The sequence below is a fragment of the Erythrolamprus reginae genome, chromosome 6 (genome assembly GCF_031021105.1).
Source record: "Erythrolamprus reginae isolate rEryReg1 chromosome 6, rEryReg1.hap1, whole genome shotgun sequence".
Taxonomy (NCBI): Eukaryota; Metazoa; Chordata; class Lepidosauria; order Squamata; family Dipsadidae; genus Erythrolamprus; species Erythrolamprus reginae.
Window position 1 is genome coordinate 70,084,314 of NC_091955.1, and position 17,669 is coordinate 70,101,982.

The window sequence follows — 17,669 nt, forward strand, 5'->3', positions numbered from 1 at the left end:
AACTTGTCTTTCGAAACACCGTGAAGCGGCTGTGGGAAGGGTGAGTTGCCTCCTTTCCCCGGCACCAGCAAAGTTGCCAGCCAACTGCTCCGACGGCGTGTGAGAGGGGAAAAGCCGGTGAGGTCAGGGGGGGGATTCCTGCTTCATGAGTCCCCCCCCACCTCACCAGCTTCGCATCGTCTTTTCCCCTCTCGCACGCCGTCGGAGCAGTTGGCTGGCAACTTTGCTGGACCCGGGGAAGGGAAGGTAGCTGCCCTACCCTTCCCACAGCCGCGTCACTTGGAGCCCCGTTTTACTTCTCTCTTGGAGCTCCTGTCGGCATCTTGCAGCTGCCTTCCCTTCTCCGGGTCCAGCAAAGTTGCCAGCCAACTGCTCCGACGGCGTGCGAGAGAGGAACAGACGATGCGAAGCTGGTGAGGTCGGGGGGGGGGACTCATGAAGCAGGAATCCCCTCCCCCCTGACTTCCCATCGTCTGTTCCTCTCTCGCACGCCGTCGGAGCAGTTGGCTGGCAACTTTGCTGGACCCGGAGAAGGGAAGGCAGCTGCAAGGCGCCGACAGGAGCTCCAAGCAGGAAGTAAAAGGGGGCTCCGAGTGACGCAGCAAAGTTGCCAGCCAACTGCTCCGACGGCGTGCGAGAGAGGAACAGACGATGGGAAGTCAGGGGGGGGGGATTCCTGCTTCATGAGTCCCCCCCCCGACCTCACCAGCTTCGCATCGTCTTTTCCCCTCTCGCACGCCGTCGGAGCAGTTGGCTGGCAACTTTGCTGGACCGGAGAAGGAAAGGCAGCTGCCCTACCCTTCCCACAGCCGCGTCACTCGGAGCCCCCTTTTACTTCCTGCTTGGAGCTCCTGTCGGCGCCTTGCAGCTACCTTCCCTTCTCCGGTCTAGCAAAGTTGCCAGCCAACTGCTCCGATGGCGTGCGAGAGAGGAACAGACGATGGGAAGTCAGGGGGGAGGGGATTCCTGCTTCATGAGTCCCCCCCCCCCGACCTCACCAGCTTCGCATCGTCTGTTCCTCTCTCGCACGCCGTCGGAGCAGTTGGCTGGCAACTTTGCTGGACCCGGAGAAGGGAAGGCAGCTGCAAGGTGCCGACAGGAGCTCCAAGCAGGAAGTAAAAGGGGGCTCCGAGTGACGCGGCTGTGGGAAGGGTAAGGCAGCTGCCTTCCCTTCTCTGGGTCCAGCAAAGTTGCCAGCCAACTGCTCCGACGGCGTGCGAGAGGGGAAAAGACGATGGGAAGTGGGGGGGGATTCCTGCTTCATGAGTCCCCCCCCCCCCGACCTCACCAGCTTCCCATCGTCTTTTCCGCTCTTGCAGTTGGCTGGCATCTTTGCTAGAGCAGGGGAGAGGAGTCAACTGCCACACTCTTGCCACAGCCGCTTCGGTTCACCACACTTTGCCGTTTCCCACACTCGCCCAAGCCAGCAATGTCTGCCGGGCTCCGGCGGTGCGCCCTCTTGTGGTCACCCGGCGCCCTCTTGTGGTGACCCGAGTATAAGCCGAGGTCGGGTTTTTCAGCCCATTTTTGGGGCTGAAAAACTCGGCTTATACTCGAGTATATACGGTATATTCTGTATATGTCAAATGGTTGGGGGTTTTTTTAGCTGGAATTTTAAAATTAAGGGAGACTAGGATGGTCCCATTTCGGCCTTGTTCTGGCATATATATATAGTGATACTCTATAAGGGATCTTTATTCACAATATATTTATTTTGCTTTTTTCAACTTATTCTTTCCTTTCATATTTGTATATTATGGAATAAACAGAATGTAGATATATTTACTGTGTAGGAAGATTACAGGGATCAAAACAGCACATATAAAAGTTAAAACTATATCTTATGTTCCATGTCATGTACATTTAAATGTTAATATTGCCACCTTATTTTATTTCTTTATTTCCCCCCTTCTAATTAAAAAGAAAAAGGGAACAGGAAAGGAGAAAATACATTCTGTCTCCCATTTTTTTGACACCTTTTCTCATATTTTTTATGAAGTAATTTAAATGTCTCAAATATTACAGGGTCCTTGAAAAGGTGAATCAATTTGTAAGAGATAGTAACAATGCCAATTGCTCATGGAATACAATCACCATTATGTTTGTGTTTCTAGTGCACTGATACTTAGCACATTATTACTTGATGCCACTAACCAGGGCTTTTAGGGACATCATTAGATGAAGGAAAACAAAACTTAAGTTTTATTAGGCAAAGAAAAATAAAATAATAAAATAAAATAATTACAGTAGTTCATAATTTTCCACTATGTTCCCCCCCCCTTGTATCATTGTTTGACTAAATGAGCATTCCAGGACTGCAGCTTAAATGGGAAAAAATTACTTCTGACTTTAAAACGTATACCCTAGATCAGTGTTTCCCAACCTTTTTTGAGCCGCGGCACATTATTCATATTTTCAAAATCCCGGGGAACACTGAAAGGGGGGGGGGGCGGGGGGGAGGGCTAAAGAAAAGTTTGGACAAAAAACCCCTCTCTCTTCCTCCCTTTCGCTCTATTTCTCCCTCTTTCTCTTTTCCTTCATTCCCTTCTTTCTCTCTCTCCATCCCTCTTTCTTTCTTCCTCTCTTTTTTGCTCTCTTTCTCTCTCCCTCCTTCCCTTCCTCTATGTCTTTCTCTCCTTTGCTCTCTCTCTCTCTCTGTCTCTCTTGCTATCTCTTTCTTGCTTTTCTCTCTCTCTTGCTCTCTCTCTCTCTTTCACTGTCTTGCTATATGTCTCTTTCTTTCTCTTTGCCTCTCTTGCTATCTCTCTTTCTTTCTCTTTCTCTCTTTCTCTCTCTCTGTTTCTCTTGCTATGTCTCTCTTTCTTTCTCTTTCTCTCTCTCTGTGCCTCTCTTGCTAAGTCTCTCTTTTTCTCTTGCTATGTCTCTCTTTTTCTCTCTCTCTGCCTCTCTTGCTATGTCTCTCTTTCTCTGCCTCTCTTTCTTGCTCTGTCTCTCTCTCTGCCTCTCTTGCTATGTCTCTCTTTCTCTCTCTCTTTCTCTCTGTCTCTTTCTCTGCCTCTCTTTCTTGCTCTGTCTCTTTCTCTGCCTCTCTTGCTATGTCTCTCTTTCTCTCTCTCTCTGCCTCTCTTATACGTCTCTCTTTCTTTCTCTCTCTCTCTCTCAGCTGACTGCAAGCGGGAGCCCTGACGGCGGCAGCTGGACGTGCTGCTGGACACCGTATATGCCAGGCCCGCAGCGCCAGCATGTACGACGTCTAGCAGCACGTCCAACCGCCACCGTCAGGGCTCCCGCTTGCAGTCAGCTGAGAGAGAGAGAGAGAGCGCTTCCTCTCGCCGCCGCCATCTCCCCACGACTGCCTGCGGCCGCCCCCGCCCCCCGCTCCCATTGCCAGTGCCCTCCCGCCGGGCCACAAAGGAAACTTGCCGTCGACGCAGGAGAAGCTCCAGCTGGGCGGGGCGCTGCCGGTACTTCCGTCTTGGGGCTCCCGCTCGCAGCTGTCAACCGGCTCCTGCTCGATGCCGCGGTTTTCGGCGCTCTCCTGCTGGGTCCCAAAGAAGGAAGGCGGGGAAAAGGCGCGAAGAATAGAGCTCTCCTTCTTCCTGTCTTCCTTCTTTGGCGCCCAGCAGGAGAGCGCCGAAAACCGCGGCATCGAGCAGGAGGCGGGGGACAGCTGCGAGCGGGAGCCCCAGGACGGAAGTACCGGCAGCGCCCCGCCCAGCTGCAGCTTGGCGGCACACCTGGCCATGTCTCGCGGCACACCAGTGTGCCGCGGCACACCGGTTGGGAAACGCTGCCCTAGATCAGTGATTTTCAACCTTTTTTGAGCCGCGGCACATTTTTTACATTTACAAAACCATGGGGCACATTGAGTGGGGGGGGCAGCTAAAAAAGTTTGGACAAAAAAATCCCCCCTCTCTCTCTCTTCCTCCCTTTCGCTCTATTTCTCTCTCCCTCCCTCTTTCTCTCCCTTCCTCTTTTTTTTCTCTATCTATCCATCCCTCTTTCTTTCTCTCTTCCTTCTTTCCTCTTTTTTGCTCTCTTTCTCTCTCCCTCCCTACCTCCCTCTATGTCTTTCTCTCTCCCACCTTCCCTCCGTCTCTTTCTCTCTCTCTCTCTTTCTTTCTTCCTTTCTCTCTCCTCTCTTGCTTTCTTTCTCTCTTGTTCTCTTTCTCTCCCTTTCTTTCTTTTTCTCTCGTTCTCTTTCTTTTTCTCTCTCTTGCTTTCTCTCTCTCTCTTGTTTTCTTTCTCTCTCGCTTGCTTGCTTTCTCTCCCTCTTGCTCTTTCTTTCTCTCTCTCTCTTGTTTTCTTTCTTTCTCTGAGCTTCACGGCACACCTGACCATGTCTCACGGCACACTGGTTGAAAAACACTACCCTAGATTACTGCAGAGAAAAATGTTCTGTGTAAAGTTTATAATGTTGCCATTTTAATAGATTCTACAGATCTGTGATTTTTCTTCTTAAACGCATGCTCTGAGAAATGGGTGATATACTTTGATGTTTTCTTCTTTAAACAGAACACTGTTTCCAGTTTGATAGTACAGTGAACCCTCGAGTTTCGCGATCTCGATGTTCGCTAAACGCTATATCGCGAGTTTTCAACCCGGAAGTAAACTCCACCATCTGCGCATGCGTGCCCTATGCGTAGATGGTGGAGTTTCCCCGCCGGGCAGAGGCTTCCCTGGGTCTTCCCCCTCTTTCTCTATGTTGCTTCTTCCTCTCTCACACTCTCTTCCTCCCTCTCTCATCTTTCTTTCCTTCTCTCTCTTTCTCTATCTCTCCCCCTCTTGCTCTCGAGCGGGCGCCTAGCAGCTGATCTGCTCGGCAGCGCAGCAGCAGCGAGGAGCCGAAGATCTTCGGCTCCTCGCTGGTGCTGCGCTGCCGAGCAGATCAGCTGCTAGGCGGACGAAGGAACCTTCCCTGGGTCTTCCCCGCCGCCTCGGATCCTCGCTGATGCCCGCCCGCCGTTTGCCGCTCGCCCCGTTCGGCGGCCGCACGTCCCGTTCGCCCGCCGCTCGCCTCATTCGCCCGCCGCTCCCCTCGTTCGCCCCCCACTCCCCTCGTTCGCCTGCCGCTCCCCTCGTTCGCCCCCCACTCCCCTCGTTCGCCCGCCGCTCCCCTCGTTCGCCCCCCACTCCCCTCGTTCGCCCGTCGTTCCCCTCGTTCGCCCCCCACTCCCCTCGTTCGCCCGCCGCTCCCCTCGTTCGCCCCCCACTCCCCTCGTTCGCCCGCCGCTCCCCTCGTTCGCCCGCCGCTCCCCTCGTTCGCCCCCCACTCCCCTCGTTCGCCCGCCGCTCGCCTCGTTCGCCCCCCACTCCCCTCGTTCGCCCGCCGCTCCCCTCGTTCGCCCCCCACTCCCCTCGTTCGCCCGCCGCTCCCCTCGTTCGCCCCCCACTCCCCTCGTTCGCCCGCCGCTCCCCTCGTTCGCCCGCCGCTCCCCTCGTTCGCCCCCCACTCCCCTCGTTCGCCCGCCGCTCCCCTCGTTCGCCCGCCGCTCCCCTCGTTCGCCCCCCACTCCCCTCGTTCGCCCGCCGCTCGCCTCGTTCGCCCGCCGCTATCGAACTTGCTATCGAGCCTGCTAATGAAATCCAACCCGCAGCAGCCCTTTCCCTCTCCAGGCTGCGGGAGGGGTCCGGAGAACAATGCCTGGCGCCGCGCTCCCGGCTGGGCTTTTTTCCCCCATTTCCCCTCGGGTGGAATTTCAGACCCTCCGCCGGTTGGATTTCATTAGCAGGCTCGATAGCAAGTTCTTCCTCCCTTTAGAAAGCCCCGCAGCCTCCTCCGACCGGCGAGGCCGCCAGCGAGGACCCGCAAAGCCGCCGCCGCCGCAGCGAGGCCAAGCCGCCCGCTCCCACGGCACGGGCTCCCAACACAGCGCCGCTCAGCCCGCCCTCGGCGATGCACCGCGCGCCAAGGGCCGGCCAGGCCGCCGGCCAACAAAGGGGCTCCCTCGCCTCCCTCGGGCAGGTTTACAAAGGCAGCGCGGCAACTTGGAGCACGGCACGCCCCGCAGCCCTCGCCTCGCCCGCCCCCGCCTGGCCGGCGCTCCGGCTACCCTCCCCCCGGTCGCCGTTTGCTGCTCGCCCGTTCACCTGCCCGCCATCAGGACCGCCGCGCACTAACTTGATGACGGCCAAGCCGTCCCAGATCGTGGGGAGGGGAGCTCTTCTCCAGCCAGGGGACGGCGAGGCCCTCCCAATGCCCCACGCTTGGAGCCGGAGTGAGGCCACTTCCGCCTCCGGATGAAGGAATCTCCTCAAACTCAAAGCCTGTATCCTGCCGCCCGGTTTACCCAGGACACGAGCGGCGAAGTGACTTGGAGGAATGGAAAGTCCAAACCGCCCGGTTTCAGTGGGGTTTCCCCGTTGCCCAGGGATTCCTTCGCCCGAACGGAGGTGGCTGTGGCTCACTTCGCCGCTCGTGTCCTGGGTAAACCGGGCGGCAGGATACAGGCTTTGAGTTTGAGGAGATTCCTTCATCCGGAGGCGGAAGTGGCCTCACTCCGGCTCCAAGCGTGGGGCATTGGGAGGGCCTCGCCGTCCCCTGGCTGGAGAAGAGCTCCCCTCCCCACGATCTGGGACGGCTTGGCCGTCATCAAGTTAGTGCGCGGCGGTCCTGATGGCGGGCAGGTGAACGGGCGAGCAGCAAACGGCGACCGGGGGGAGGGAGTTAGGAAAGTCCTACTTCTCCCCCCGCAGCCAAAAACTCGCAAGGTAAGCTTCGGGGCGGGGCGGGCGGGGCCCTTTTGTGCCAGTCGGGGAGGCGGCGGCGGCTGCAGCAGAGGCGGGCGGGGGAGGCCGGCCCGCCGGAGGGGCGATGCGGGCGGCGGAGACAGGCGAAGTCCCGCCCGCCCCCCGCCCGCTTGGCCCCGGGGGGCTGAAGGGAGCCGGGCGGGGGAGGGCGGGGGCTACTCGGTTCTTCCTCAGCCGGGGGTAGCCGGAGCGCCGGCCAGGCGGGGGCGGGCGAGGCGAGGGCTGCGGGGCGTGCTGGGCTCCAAGTTGCCGCGCTGCCTTTGTAAACCTGCCCGAGGGAGGCGAGGGAGCCCCTTTGTTGGCCGGCGGCCTGGCCGGCCCTTGGCGCGCGGTGCCCGCGGGGACTGCTGCGGCGGGGCCTGCCCACTGCCTTCGCCCAGACCAGAGGCGTCGCTCGGCTGGGCTTGCAGATCCGCGGAGGCATCGCCGAGGGCGGGCTGTGCGGCGCTGTGTTGGGAGCCCGTGCCGTGGGAGCGGGCGGCTTGGCCTCGCTGCGGCGGCGGCGGCTTTGCGGGTCCTCGCTGGCGGCCTCGCCGGGCGGAGGAGGCTGCGGGGCTTTCTAAAGGGAGGAAGAACTTGCTATCGAGCCTGCTAATGAAATCCAACCGGCGGAGGGTCTGAAATTCCACCCGAGGGGAAATGGGGGAAAAAAGCCCAGCTGGGAGCGCGGCGCCAGGCATTGTTCTCCGGACCCCTCCCGCAGCCTGGAGAGGGAAAGGGCCGCTGCGGGTTGGATTTCATTAGCAGGCTCGATAGCAAGTTCGATAGCGGCGGGCGAACGGGGCGAGCGGTGGGCGAACGGGACGAGCGGCAAACGGCGGGCGGGCATCAGCGAGGATCCGAGGCGGCGGGGAAGACCCAGGGAACGTTCCTTCAGCCGCCCAACAGCTGATCTGCTCGGTAGCGCGGCAGCAGCGAGGAGCCGAAGATGAGGTTTCCCCGTTGCCCAGGCAAAGGGGAAACCCCATCTTCGGCTCCTCGCTGCTGCCGCGCTACCGAGCAGATCAGCTGTTGGGCGGCTTCCCTTGGTCTTCCCCACCGCCCACACGCAAACTTCACCATCTGCGCATGTGCGGCCATGAAAAAATGGCCGCACATGCGCAGATGGTGTTTTTACTTCCGCACCGCTATATCGCGACAAATCGAGTTTCGCGAGGGGTCTTGGAACGGAACCCTCGCGAAACTCGAGGGTTCACTGTATTATTTTTTATTCGCGGTTTAGTTTTTTGCTGACAAATTTTGATATAGTAGATAACTTTTAAGAAATGAAACATACATGATAGGCATGACGTTTGCCTTGGAAAGAGCTCTTGTTTATTTATTTATTTAATAAATTTATTTATTTATTAAATTTGTATGCCGCCCCTCTCCGTAGACTTGTGCTTAGATTGCAATAGGGGAGGCATGTCTTAACCGATTTCCCAAATTTTATTCCCAGTACTTTACTGAACCAAAAAAGCCTGCGAGGTCTACCATTTCAAGAGAAAAATGTAATTTCATTGCAGTTTTGGATACCATTTGACAGAATACATGAAAGAGAATACTGTATACATAAAAATCCTGAAAGATACATATTTACTCCCCCTGGAGATTCGCATTGCCCCCTCTCTCTTGGCCGTTCAAAAGGCCTTAAAAACATGACTTTGCCATCAGGTCTGGGGCAGTTGAGTGATGATTTGCTCTGGCCACTAGTTATGAATGAACGATTGATGAGTGCTTTTTATTTTTGGATTCTTAAATTTTGTATCTCTGTTTTTAATTTTCTACGCCGCCTTGAGTCCGTCAAGACAAGGGTGGCCTATAAATTGAAATAATAAATACATAATAAACAAAATACTCATATTCAAATTTACAGTGAAGGTAATGCTATACTGTACTTGCTATTTCCAATAAGAAACTCCTTACAGTAAAGCTGTTCTCTCTATCATATGAAGGAGCATTTACTCAAATATCTCTTAAATTTCAGATTCTCCAATTTATTTGTGGCTTTAGTTTTCATTGGTTGCAACCAATAGAGATCTCTTCTTCCTAAACTAGTTTTAAATTTTTCTGAAATATTACCCTCAAAAAGGTGGATGAGATTTTTCCCCCTAATGTCTTTTTCAGTCATGAAGTCAGCTAAGCAGTTAGATAAAACAAGACAACACATAGAAAGTCAAATTTACTGTCTATTTGGTTTTTTTGGGGGGGGGGCGTCATTTCATTCTCGTTTTCATGTTGGAAAATATCTAACATAGTTAAAAACCCTAAAGCATTTTCAATAATTAATAATCCTTGTACATCAGTAAAAACAAGAGAATTACAATAAGGTAGCAGTCATGCACAATTTGCATTGATTTTGAGAAGTAGCTATTGAATGAAGATCTGCCTGGCATCATAAAGATGCCTGGGGAAGAGGTCAAGTAGAGCAGACACATCCCTGGCAATTATTCATACTACCCTAGGGAGACCAGTTATCCTGAACACCACCAGTTTTTACATTTCCCCAGTTCCCTCCCTTTGTCTGCTCCGTTTGCGACCAAGAATGAGGATGATGGGCATAATGTCCGAAGCCATCTGGAAGGCTGTATCAGCTTGCCAATTTTACCATCTGTTGCAAAGAGCTCACATTTTGGACAGCATTTGCATTGGCAAATTCACATTTGCATTAGCCGTGCTTCAGAGTGTGAAAAAAAAAAAAGCATTTTGAGGAGAGAGACTCCTTGGACTACAGAAGTTAAATAACATCCATGGGTTGTTTTGGGGGAACTATTTACTAGTTATTATCTGCCCAGATGATGGATGAGATGTCATGCATTCTGTCCTTCGCGGTGGATAATTTTACCCTGGAGAATAGAGCGCTGTGACAGAGTTATAAAAATAAAACTGCCAAGCAATATGATGTCATTTAATCACAAGCCAGCCTCATTGATTCTCCCTTTAGGATGCAGTGTGCATTTGTTTGGAGATAATTTTGTCAGTGTTATGAGGAGGGAAAGTAGAAAACAGCTGTAAATAGTATCTTTGTGATGTGATCAGATGTACCTTTGTCAGGAAACTTTTACGTGTTTTGTATTCGAGGCTGATTGAAATTGATTCTCGGCTGAATGGAATTAGTTTATCCCAGCTGTTTGGTGTCTTGTTTTGCATTGTGTGGGTACAGATGGTAAGACAGAGTTAGTGTTACATTCATTGCTTGATTGAAGCAAAGCCAAAAGCCACTCTTGCTGCGCTCAGCACACTGCCTTGTGAATGTTGCTTCTCAAGGGTTTTTGTGAGTGCCGAAAAGCTCGTGGACAAGTCCAAGGTCATGTCTAGAAGAGAGAAAGTAGGAGAAAAGAACCTGGTGCTAATCGCAGTGCCTGGAGAAACCTTGTCTTCCCTCTTAGATATTGCTTAGTCCCTTATATAAATATTAATTTAGATTAAGTCAAGGAAAAACATCAGTTTGCTGTTTCAGTGAACAGAATTCATAATTGTTAGAACAAATACAAATACAGTAAGACCTCACCTATCGCTGGTGTTACGTTCCAGACCTGGCCGCGATAGGTGAAATCCGCGATGGGGAATTTATCGACTGATAGTACTTATTTAAGTATTTATATTGTAATTGTTTGGTAAGTTTTCATTGTTTTAAGTGTTTATAAACCCTTCCCACACAGTATTTATTTTAGATACAGTATTTAAATACAGTATTTACAATTTTAGATATATATTTTTTTTAAAAAACCTGCCGATCGAGTTCCTCAGAACTCGATCGGCAGGTTTAAATCTGCCGATCGACTTCCTCAGAAACCCGCGAACCAGCGAAGATCCGCGAATGATTTTTCTCATTAATATTTCTTTAAAACCCGCGATGAAGTGAAGCCGCAGTAGGTGAAGCGCGGTATAGCGAGGGATTACTGTATGTTGCCGGGTCAGGTTATTTAAGCTGGATAGATATTAAAATAGAAATTAACTTCAAAAATAAATTTTTCATTTTATATTTTTTCTTTGCTTGAAATAGTAGATTATATATAACAATGTCCTGCAATTTGGGTGGGGGTGGGGAATCCTAGCAATGTTTTAATGTCGGTAGACTGAAAGATGCTGATAAACCTTCAATTTACAAGCGCAGCAGGGACTTTGAATTCTGTTCTCCTTAGTTTAAGTCCACTAGAAAGTACAGCTCTTTTTAAAAATCATTCAATATTAATTATTTAAAATACATTTAACTAAAAGCAGTTAATCATGTAAATTAATTGGAATGGCTAAACTAGAACATTCTTGAATTAATATTAGAAGTAGGAATAATTTGCTAGTGCTTTTCTTTGTTATAAGTGCATTGAAAACTGATCTAGTTCTAAATGGACATATTTTTCAGATCTTACCAAAACTAGATTTCTTAATACTGGTGATTTCTGGGTCATAGAAATTATTGCAATAATGATTAAATTAAGCTTTTGGTCTCTTAGCTCTTTGTACCTGCCTTTCCAAACTGTCTCTTTAGGTTTTGGAATTTAAGTTCTGCCTTAGCCATGAAAGTCAGCTGGTTACCTTAGGCCAAGGGTGTCAAACTCATGTCATCACAGTGGCATCACATGACATAACGCAACTCCCCCCCCTTTTGCTAAATTGGGTATGGTCATGGCCTCTGCATGACACATCTGGCCTGTGGGCCATGAGTTTGACAGACGTACTTTAGGCCAGTCACTCTTTCTCAGCCAAGCCCACCTGAAAGGATTGTTGTTTGTGGGAGATAAGAGGAGAAAGATGTGTTGAACATGTTCGCCACCTTGAGTTAATTGCAAAATAATAAAGGCAGAACACAAATCAATAAATGAATACAAATCGATAAATGAATAAAAATAAGGAACTAAGACACAGTAAAATAATTTAAGTAATTGTTAAACTCTTCTGTTAACAGAGCTCTCACAATTATTAATATAAGTTACATTGGAACCATCATTTGTAATTAAGTCAGTAGACATGGGGTCTATCGAACTCAAGGCCCCTAGGCCAGATCCGACCTAGAAACAGTGACGAACTAGGCCAGTGAAAATGAAGCTTGGGAGGGCCTTCCTGAATTCCATTTTTGCTGGCATTGGGTTGCAGGAGGCCAGTGAAAATGGACCTCATGAGAACTGTGTGCGGCTCTCCCAAACTCTGTTTTTATTTATTTATTTATTTTATTAGATTTGTATGCCGCCCCTCTCCGCAGACTTGGGGCAGCTCACAGCAGTGATAAAACAGTATACAATGACAAATCTAATATTAAGTCTAAAATAACAATTTTACATTAAAAACCTAAAAAAAACCTTATATAAAAACATACACACAAACATTCCATACATAAAACTACTGTACATAGGCAAGGGGAGATGTCTCAGTTCCCCCATGCCTGACGGCAGAGGTGGGTTTTAAGAGGTTTACGAAAGGCAAGGAGGATGGGGGCAGTCCTGATCTCTGGAGGGAGCTGGTTCCAGAGGGTTGGGGCTGCCACAGAGAAGGCTCTTCCCCTGGGTCCCGCCAGCCGACATTGTTTAGTCGATGGGACCCGGAGAAGGCCAACTCTGTGGGATCTAACCGGCCGCTGGGATTCGTGTGGCCGAGGGTTGCAGTAGGCCAAAGATAGAGCTCCCAAGGGTCATGTGCGGTCCTCTCAAGCTCCATTTTCACTGGCAGAAAGTTACTGGAGGCAGTTGAAGCTGAAAATAGAGTTCATGAAAGCTGTATGCGGCCCTTCCAAGCTCTGTTTTATGCTGGCAGAGGATTGCAGGAGGCTGTTGCAGACAATGGAGCGCTCAAGGACTTTGTATGCTCCACCCCAGCTCCATTTTTACTGATGGAGGGTTGCAGAAGCTGTCGCAGAGATGGAGCCCATTTTCACTGGCACAGCGCTCAGGCAACCATAAGTGCTGCTGAGATGAGTGATGTCAAGCTGGCCACGCCCATCCCCCCCCCCCAGAGGTCAAACACAACCCTGATGCGGCCCTCGATGAAATTAAGCTTGACACCCCTGCAGTAGACTAACAAATTGATGTTGCTGACCTAATAACAATTGCTTCTAATAGTCTCTGTATGCGGGGAGTGGGATTTTCATTTTGGTGAAACAATAGTTGCAGGAGACTGTCACAACTGAAAGTCAGGAGGCAATGCATCTTGTTGCTTTCTTTTTTTCAATTAATACAGTGATAATATAGAGAAGCAAAATTAGAATACCAAAGTGCACTGTGAAATGATAGGTTTGCTCCAATGAAGTTAACTTAATGTTAATTTAAGTCCTTGAAATCTTCTATATTTGTTTTGGTGCTTGATCTTGTTTGCTTGTTGGACTCTGACATTAGTGGCACCCCAATTCTGCTGAAATACAGATCTACAATTAGGTTGATTTCCACCACTCCTTCTGCTTCTTCGGTTGTGTAGGTGGGGGATTCGGGAAGAATCAAATAGATTTTGGGGTGATGACATATCAGTTGTTTTGGGGAATCATATATTGGAAATAATGGGGGGTAAGTTTTTGGTATGATTTCACAGATTGCTTCTCAGTCTATAAAATTACAGTACAGCATTTGTGTATGACAGCATTGGATTAAAGAGATACTTGTGGTTATGACTTCTTTATGACAGAAGTTATTTATGAAACAATGACAGGATCTCATTGCTATCATAAATGTAGGCAGATCAAATTGCCTCAGCTTTAGCCTCATTTTTAATTTATAGATAAAATGGCCTATACGGTGATTTGAGGTATTGCAACACGATAAGGCCACTGAAATCTTTTAAATACACTAAAATGCCATGTAATAACTATTAACAATTGAAAACTTTTAGCACAAAAGATAATGGAAGCATGCCAGTAGGCTTTTAAATTTAAGGAACCGGAACAAGGTTAATTTCACAATAGGCCAATTTATTTAAACTGGTGGGAATTGAATATATTATTCCAAGAAAAAAAGTGTTGACTATAATTTACTAATTTACATGGAATGCATTGAGAGTCCTAGATATTACCTTATGGAAATTTTCTTAGTATTTGTTATCTTCATCTTTCACATCAATAAAAGATTGCTGTTTATTTGAACTGTTTTTATGAAAATTTATTCAGTTTCTTAATATTTGCTTGCTTACTTACTTATTGTATTTATATACCGCTCACTCCAAAACGGACTCTGAGCAGTTAACAGTAGGAATAAGTACAACAGCAATAAAAACAGTTAAAATCTAATAATAAAAATCAACAATACAATAAAACAGTAATAACATTTAAAAAACCATACATACTTGCAATCAATCTAATTACAGGCCTAATGGAAAAGCCAGGTCTTAACGGCTTTCCGGAAGACCAGTAGAGTGGAGATAATGCAGATCTCTGGGGGCAGTTGGTTCCAAAGGATCGGAGCCACCACAGAGAAGGCTCTTCCCTGAGGTCCCAACAACCAACATTGTTTGGCAGATGGGACCTGGAAAAGGCTAACTCTGTGGGGTCTTACTGGCCACAGTGAGGTATGAGGGAGGAGGCGGTCCCGTAAATAGTCTGGCCCTGTAGATATTTTAATGTGCAAAACATGAATTGATTAACGAATGAATCATGGCTGATTTTTGTGGTTATCTTTTTCTTCTTTTTAAAAAATAATTACAGCAGACAGAAGGAGGGGCACAGACAGATGGCCAGCAGTCACAGACACAAAGCAGTGAGAATACTGAGAGCAAGTCTACTCCAAAGCGGCTTCATGTGTCCAACATTCCCTTCCGTTTTCGGGATCCTGACCTCCGGCAGATGTTTGGGGTATGTTAACAGTATTCACAACTAGAAATTTAAGATTGATTGATTGATTGATATATATCTCACTTTATTAATTTTACAAATCTCAAGGTAGTGAACTTTATTTATTTATTTATTTGTTTGTTTGTTTATTTGTTTGTTTATTTATCTATCTGTACGTACGTACATACATACATACATACATACATACATACATACATACATACATACATGCCACCCAACCTCCGAAGGACCCCCACAACAGCTGGGTTAAGCTGAGAGAGAGTGCTGCCTGGCCCAAAGTCACCCAGTTGACTTTCATGGCTAAGGCAGGATTGGAACTCATCCTCTCCTGATTTCTAATCTGGTGCCTTAACCACTAGACCAGGCATGTCAAACACCCGGCAGGCCCTACTCAGCCCGGCTCCGCAAAGGCAAAAACAATCTAGATATGTCATGATATGGCCCGTAATGCAATCACGTTTGATACCCCTGCAGTAAACCAAATTTCTAAAGCTTCAAATTAAGTGTTATTACATGCTGCCCCGTGTCCAATGTTTCTGGATGGTCTTCTCAGGACTGCAGATGTTTTCCCACACTGTCAATGAAATAACACTTCTATTCAGTTGGATTCCACCAATGAATAAAGGTTTCCTTGTACACATTTCATTCATTTCCAAGCTGTGGATCAATGTATGAGTGGGAATTAATGATTTCTTAATGGTACAGGTAATCTTCAACTTACAACTGTTACACTTAGTGACCATTCAAAGTTACAACAGCACTGAAAAAGTGACTTATGACCATTTTTCACCTTTATGACCATTGCAGCATCCCCATGGTCACGTGATTTATATTTGGATGCTTGACAACTGGCTCACATTTATGATGGTTATAGTGTCCTGGGGTCATTAGATCCCCTTTTGGGACCTTCTGACCAAAAAAGTCAATGGGGAAGCCAGATTCACTTAACCATTTTACTAATTTAACAATTACAGTGGTTCACTTAACAAAGGTGTCAAGAAAAGTTGTAAAAATGGAACAAAACTCACAACAAATTTCTCACTTGCAACATAAATTTGGGCTCAATTCTGGTTGTAAGTCCAAGACCACTGTATTTATTTTCTGAAAATTGTGTTGGTCTTTAAGATGTTCTTAAAGCTACTAAAAACAACACCAGTGTATTTTATTTTTCTATCAGACAGGACTGAACTCACACTTCAATCATGTTTCAACTCTGTCTATTTTAAGCTGACTTTTTTGATCATTAGTGAATAGATATAGAATGATTTTTGAAAAACAGCAAGTGCATTAAAGAACTGTGTGAAAAAGATTTGCTTGAGTTATACTTGGATTTTCATATTTTTTAAATAAATATAAATAAAGGTTCTTGGCAAAACAGAGAGGTTAGCAGCTATGATGGGCACAAAATAAATAAAATTATCAAATTATAGTCACTTTTTATTTGTTCTTAGTTTTTAATAATTGTTATGCCTGACTTTGAGCCACCCAGGAACAAAGTAATTAATCAAACACACACACAGAGATTTGTAAAAAGCAACCAAGGGTTGTTCTTTATATTCAGAAAATTGCAAACCACGGAGTTTCAGAGCAATTGTTAGTTTAACAAGCCAATAGGTCACAGTAAATTACTCCAGTCAGTGCAGAAGTCTTTGAGGCTTATGTCAGAAATAAGTCACAATGTTAGAATGTCCAGAAATCCACAGCAAACACCAAACCACAATTCATCAAACTTTCTTCAACGCTGAACGATAAACTCCCACACAAATCACTCGAACCCTCCCCTTTTTCAAGGTTGCAGCAGCGTCATTAAGTCTTATCACCTGTGACCTATAATTTGTTTCTGCGTTTGCGCAACTGCTCTTGTCTTCCAGCATTCTCCGCACCTGAGCATTCAGAACAGGGTTGTTCATTAACTCTCCCCCTTCTGATTCACTTCTGGCTTGAGATCTGACTGACTCCATTCCCCTCTCTGTCTCTCCAATCCCTTCCTGCTTCATTTCTCTCCCTGTCTCTGCTTCTGGTTCACTCTCTGATTCGTCCTCCAGCCAGACTGGTCTTCTGTAAACAGATGGCTTCCACTCCTCTGTGTCACAATCAGCAGCCACATGAGTTGGCCTGAAGCCAACCATAACAATAATTTTATTTCTTTTGTTAATTGCATTACTATTCTACCATTTCCCAGATGAAATTCATATAGTTACTGTGATTGTCCTATTTCCCTCTAGCACATTTTGTTATCTTTGCAATAGTGCTCTGTAGTAGATTGTTCACCTGCTTTCTGAGTGTATAGTTACATGAACCTGCATTTTGCCATTCCTAGTCAAATACCCATTGGTTGTACCACACTGCCTCATTTAAAAATAGATGCAGAAATGATTGGTTCTTGATCCTGGAGTGTTATTTAGTGACTCCATAGTGACTAACCATATTTCTGCATTTAAGAAAATGACACACAGACTTGATGAAACTCAGCACAGTTAGTCAGAGCAAAATCTGTCTTTATTTATTTATTATTTATTACTTGGTTTTGTATGCCGCCCCTCTCCGAAGACTCGGGGCGGCTAATTGAGTTTAATAAACAAAACACAATGACTTAGCAATCAGCTTTTAGTTAATATAATTTTATATTTGGGTGTGTATTATTTATAACCCACTAACGTTGAGGAGACATTGCCTGGAAAATATTGTGTTTGCCTCTGCCAAGAATAATAGAAAAGTAATATATTTACCGTAACTGCTGTGTTTTTGTAATCCCATGACATGCTTCTCTCTATTGCCTCATGGCTAGGACTTTTCAATCTGGCAGCTGGAGCTTCTGGGATATATCTAGAGCTATCAGTTGCAGCCAGATCTATAACAAGGTGCCTAATCCATCCCGTTCTCTCTTGTTTAGAATATCAGGGATAGAGAGAATAGTAGATGTTTGCAATATTGCAGCTTAATTTCAAAGTATCCGACTTGGTTTGTGGCCATTGACTAAACTTTTGTGTAAAATCAAATAACAACAGGGTAATAAACTAAAATGTTAGAGAGATATGGAACACTTTTTCATAACATAATTGTATCCTGAATTTCCTTACAGTGATCATAACTAAATAGTATTTTGCTGCCATTTTTTAAAAAAAATTCTAAGAAGTTATCAGCAAATAGTTTTAGCTGATAATAAAAGAATAGTTCTTGACTTGCAGCCATTCATTTAGTGGCTGTTCAA

The 17,669-nt window shown here is 47.1% G+C and overlaps 1 protein-coding gene across 7 annotated transcripts in view; it reads left to right on the top strand.

The window, feature by feature from the left end:
- RBFOX2 (RNA binding fox-1 homolog 2) overlaps positions 1-17,669 on the top strand; it is a 247,223-nt gene that overhangs the window by 179,544 nt on the left and 50,010 nt on the right. For all 7 annotated transcript variants that reach the window (XM_070756214.1, XM_070756211.1, XM_070756212.1 and 4 more), the window contains one exon: positions 14,312-14,458. In XM_070756214.1, coding sequence (XP_070612315.1) covers positions 14,312-14,458 — 147 coding nt within the window. The remainder of the gene's footprint in view (positions 1-14,311; positions 14,459-17,669) is intronic.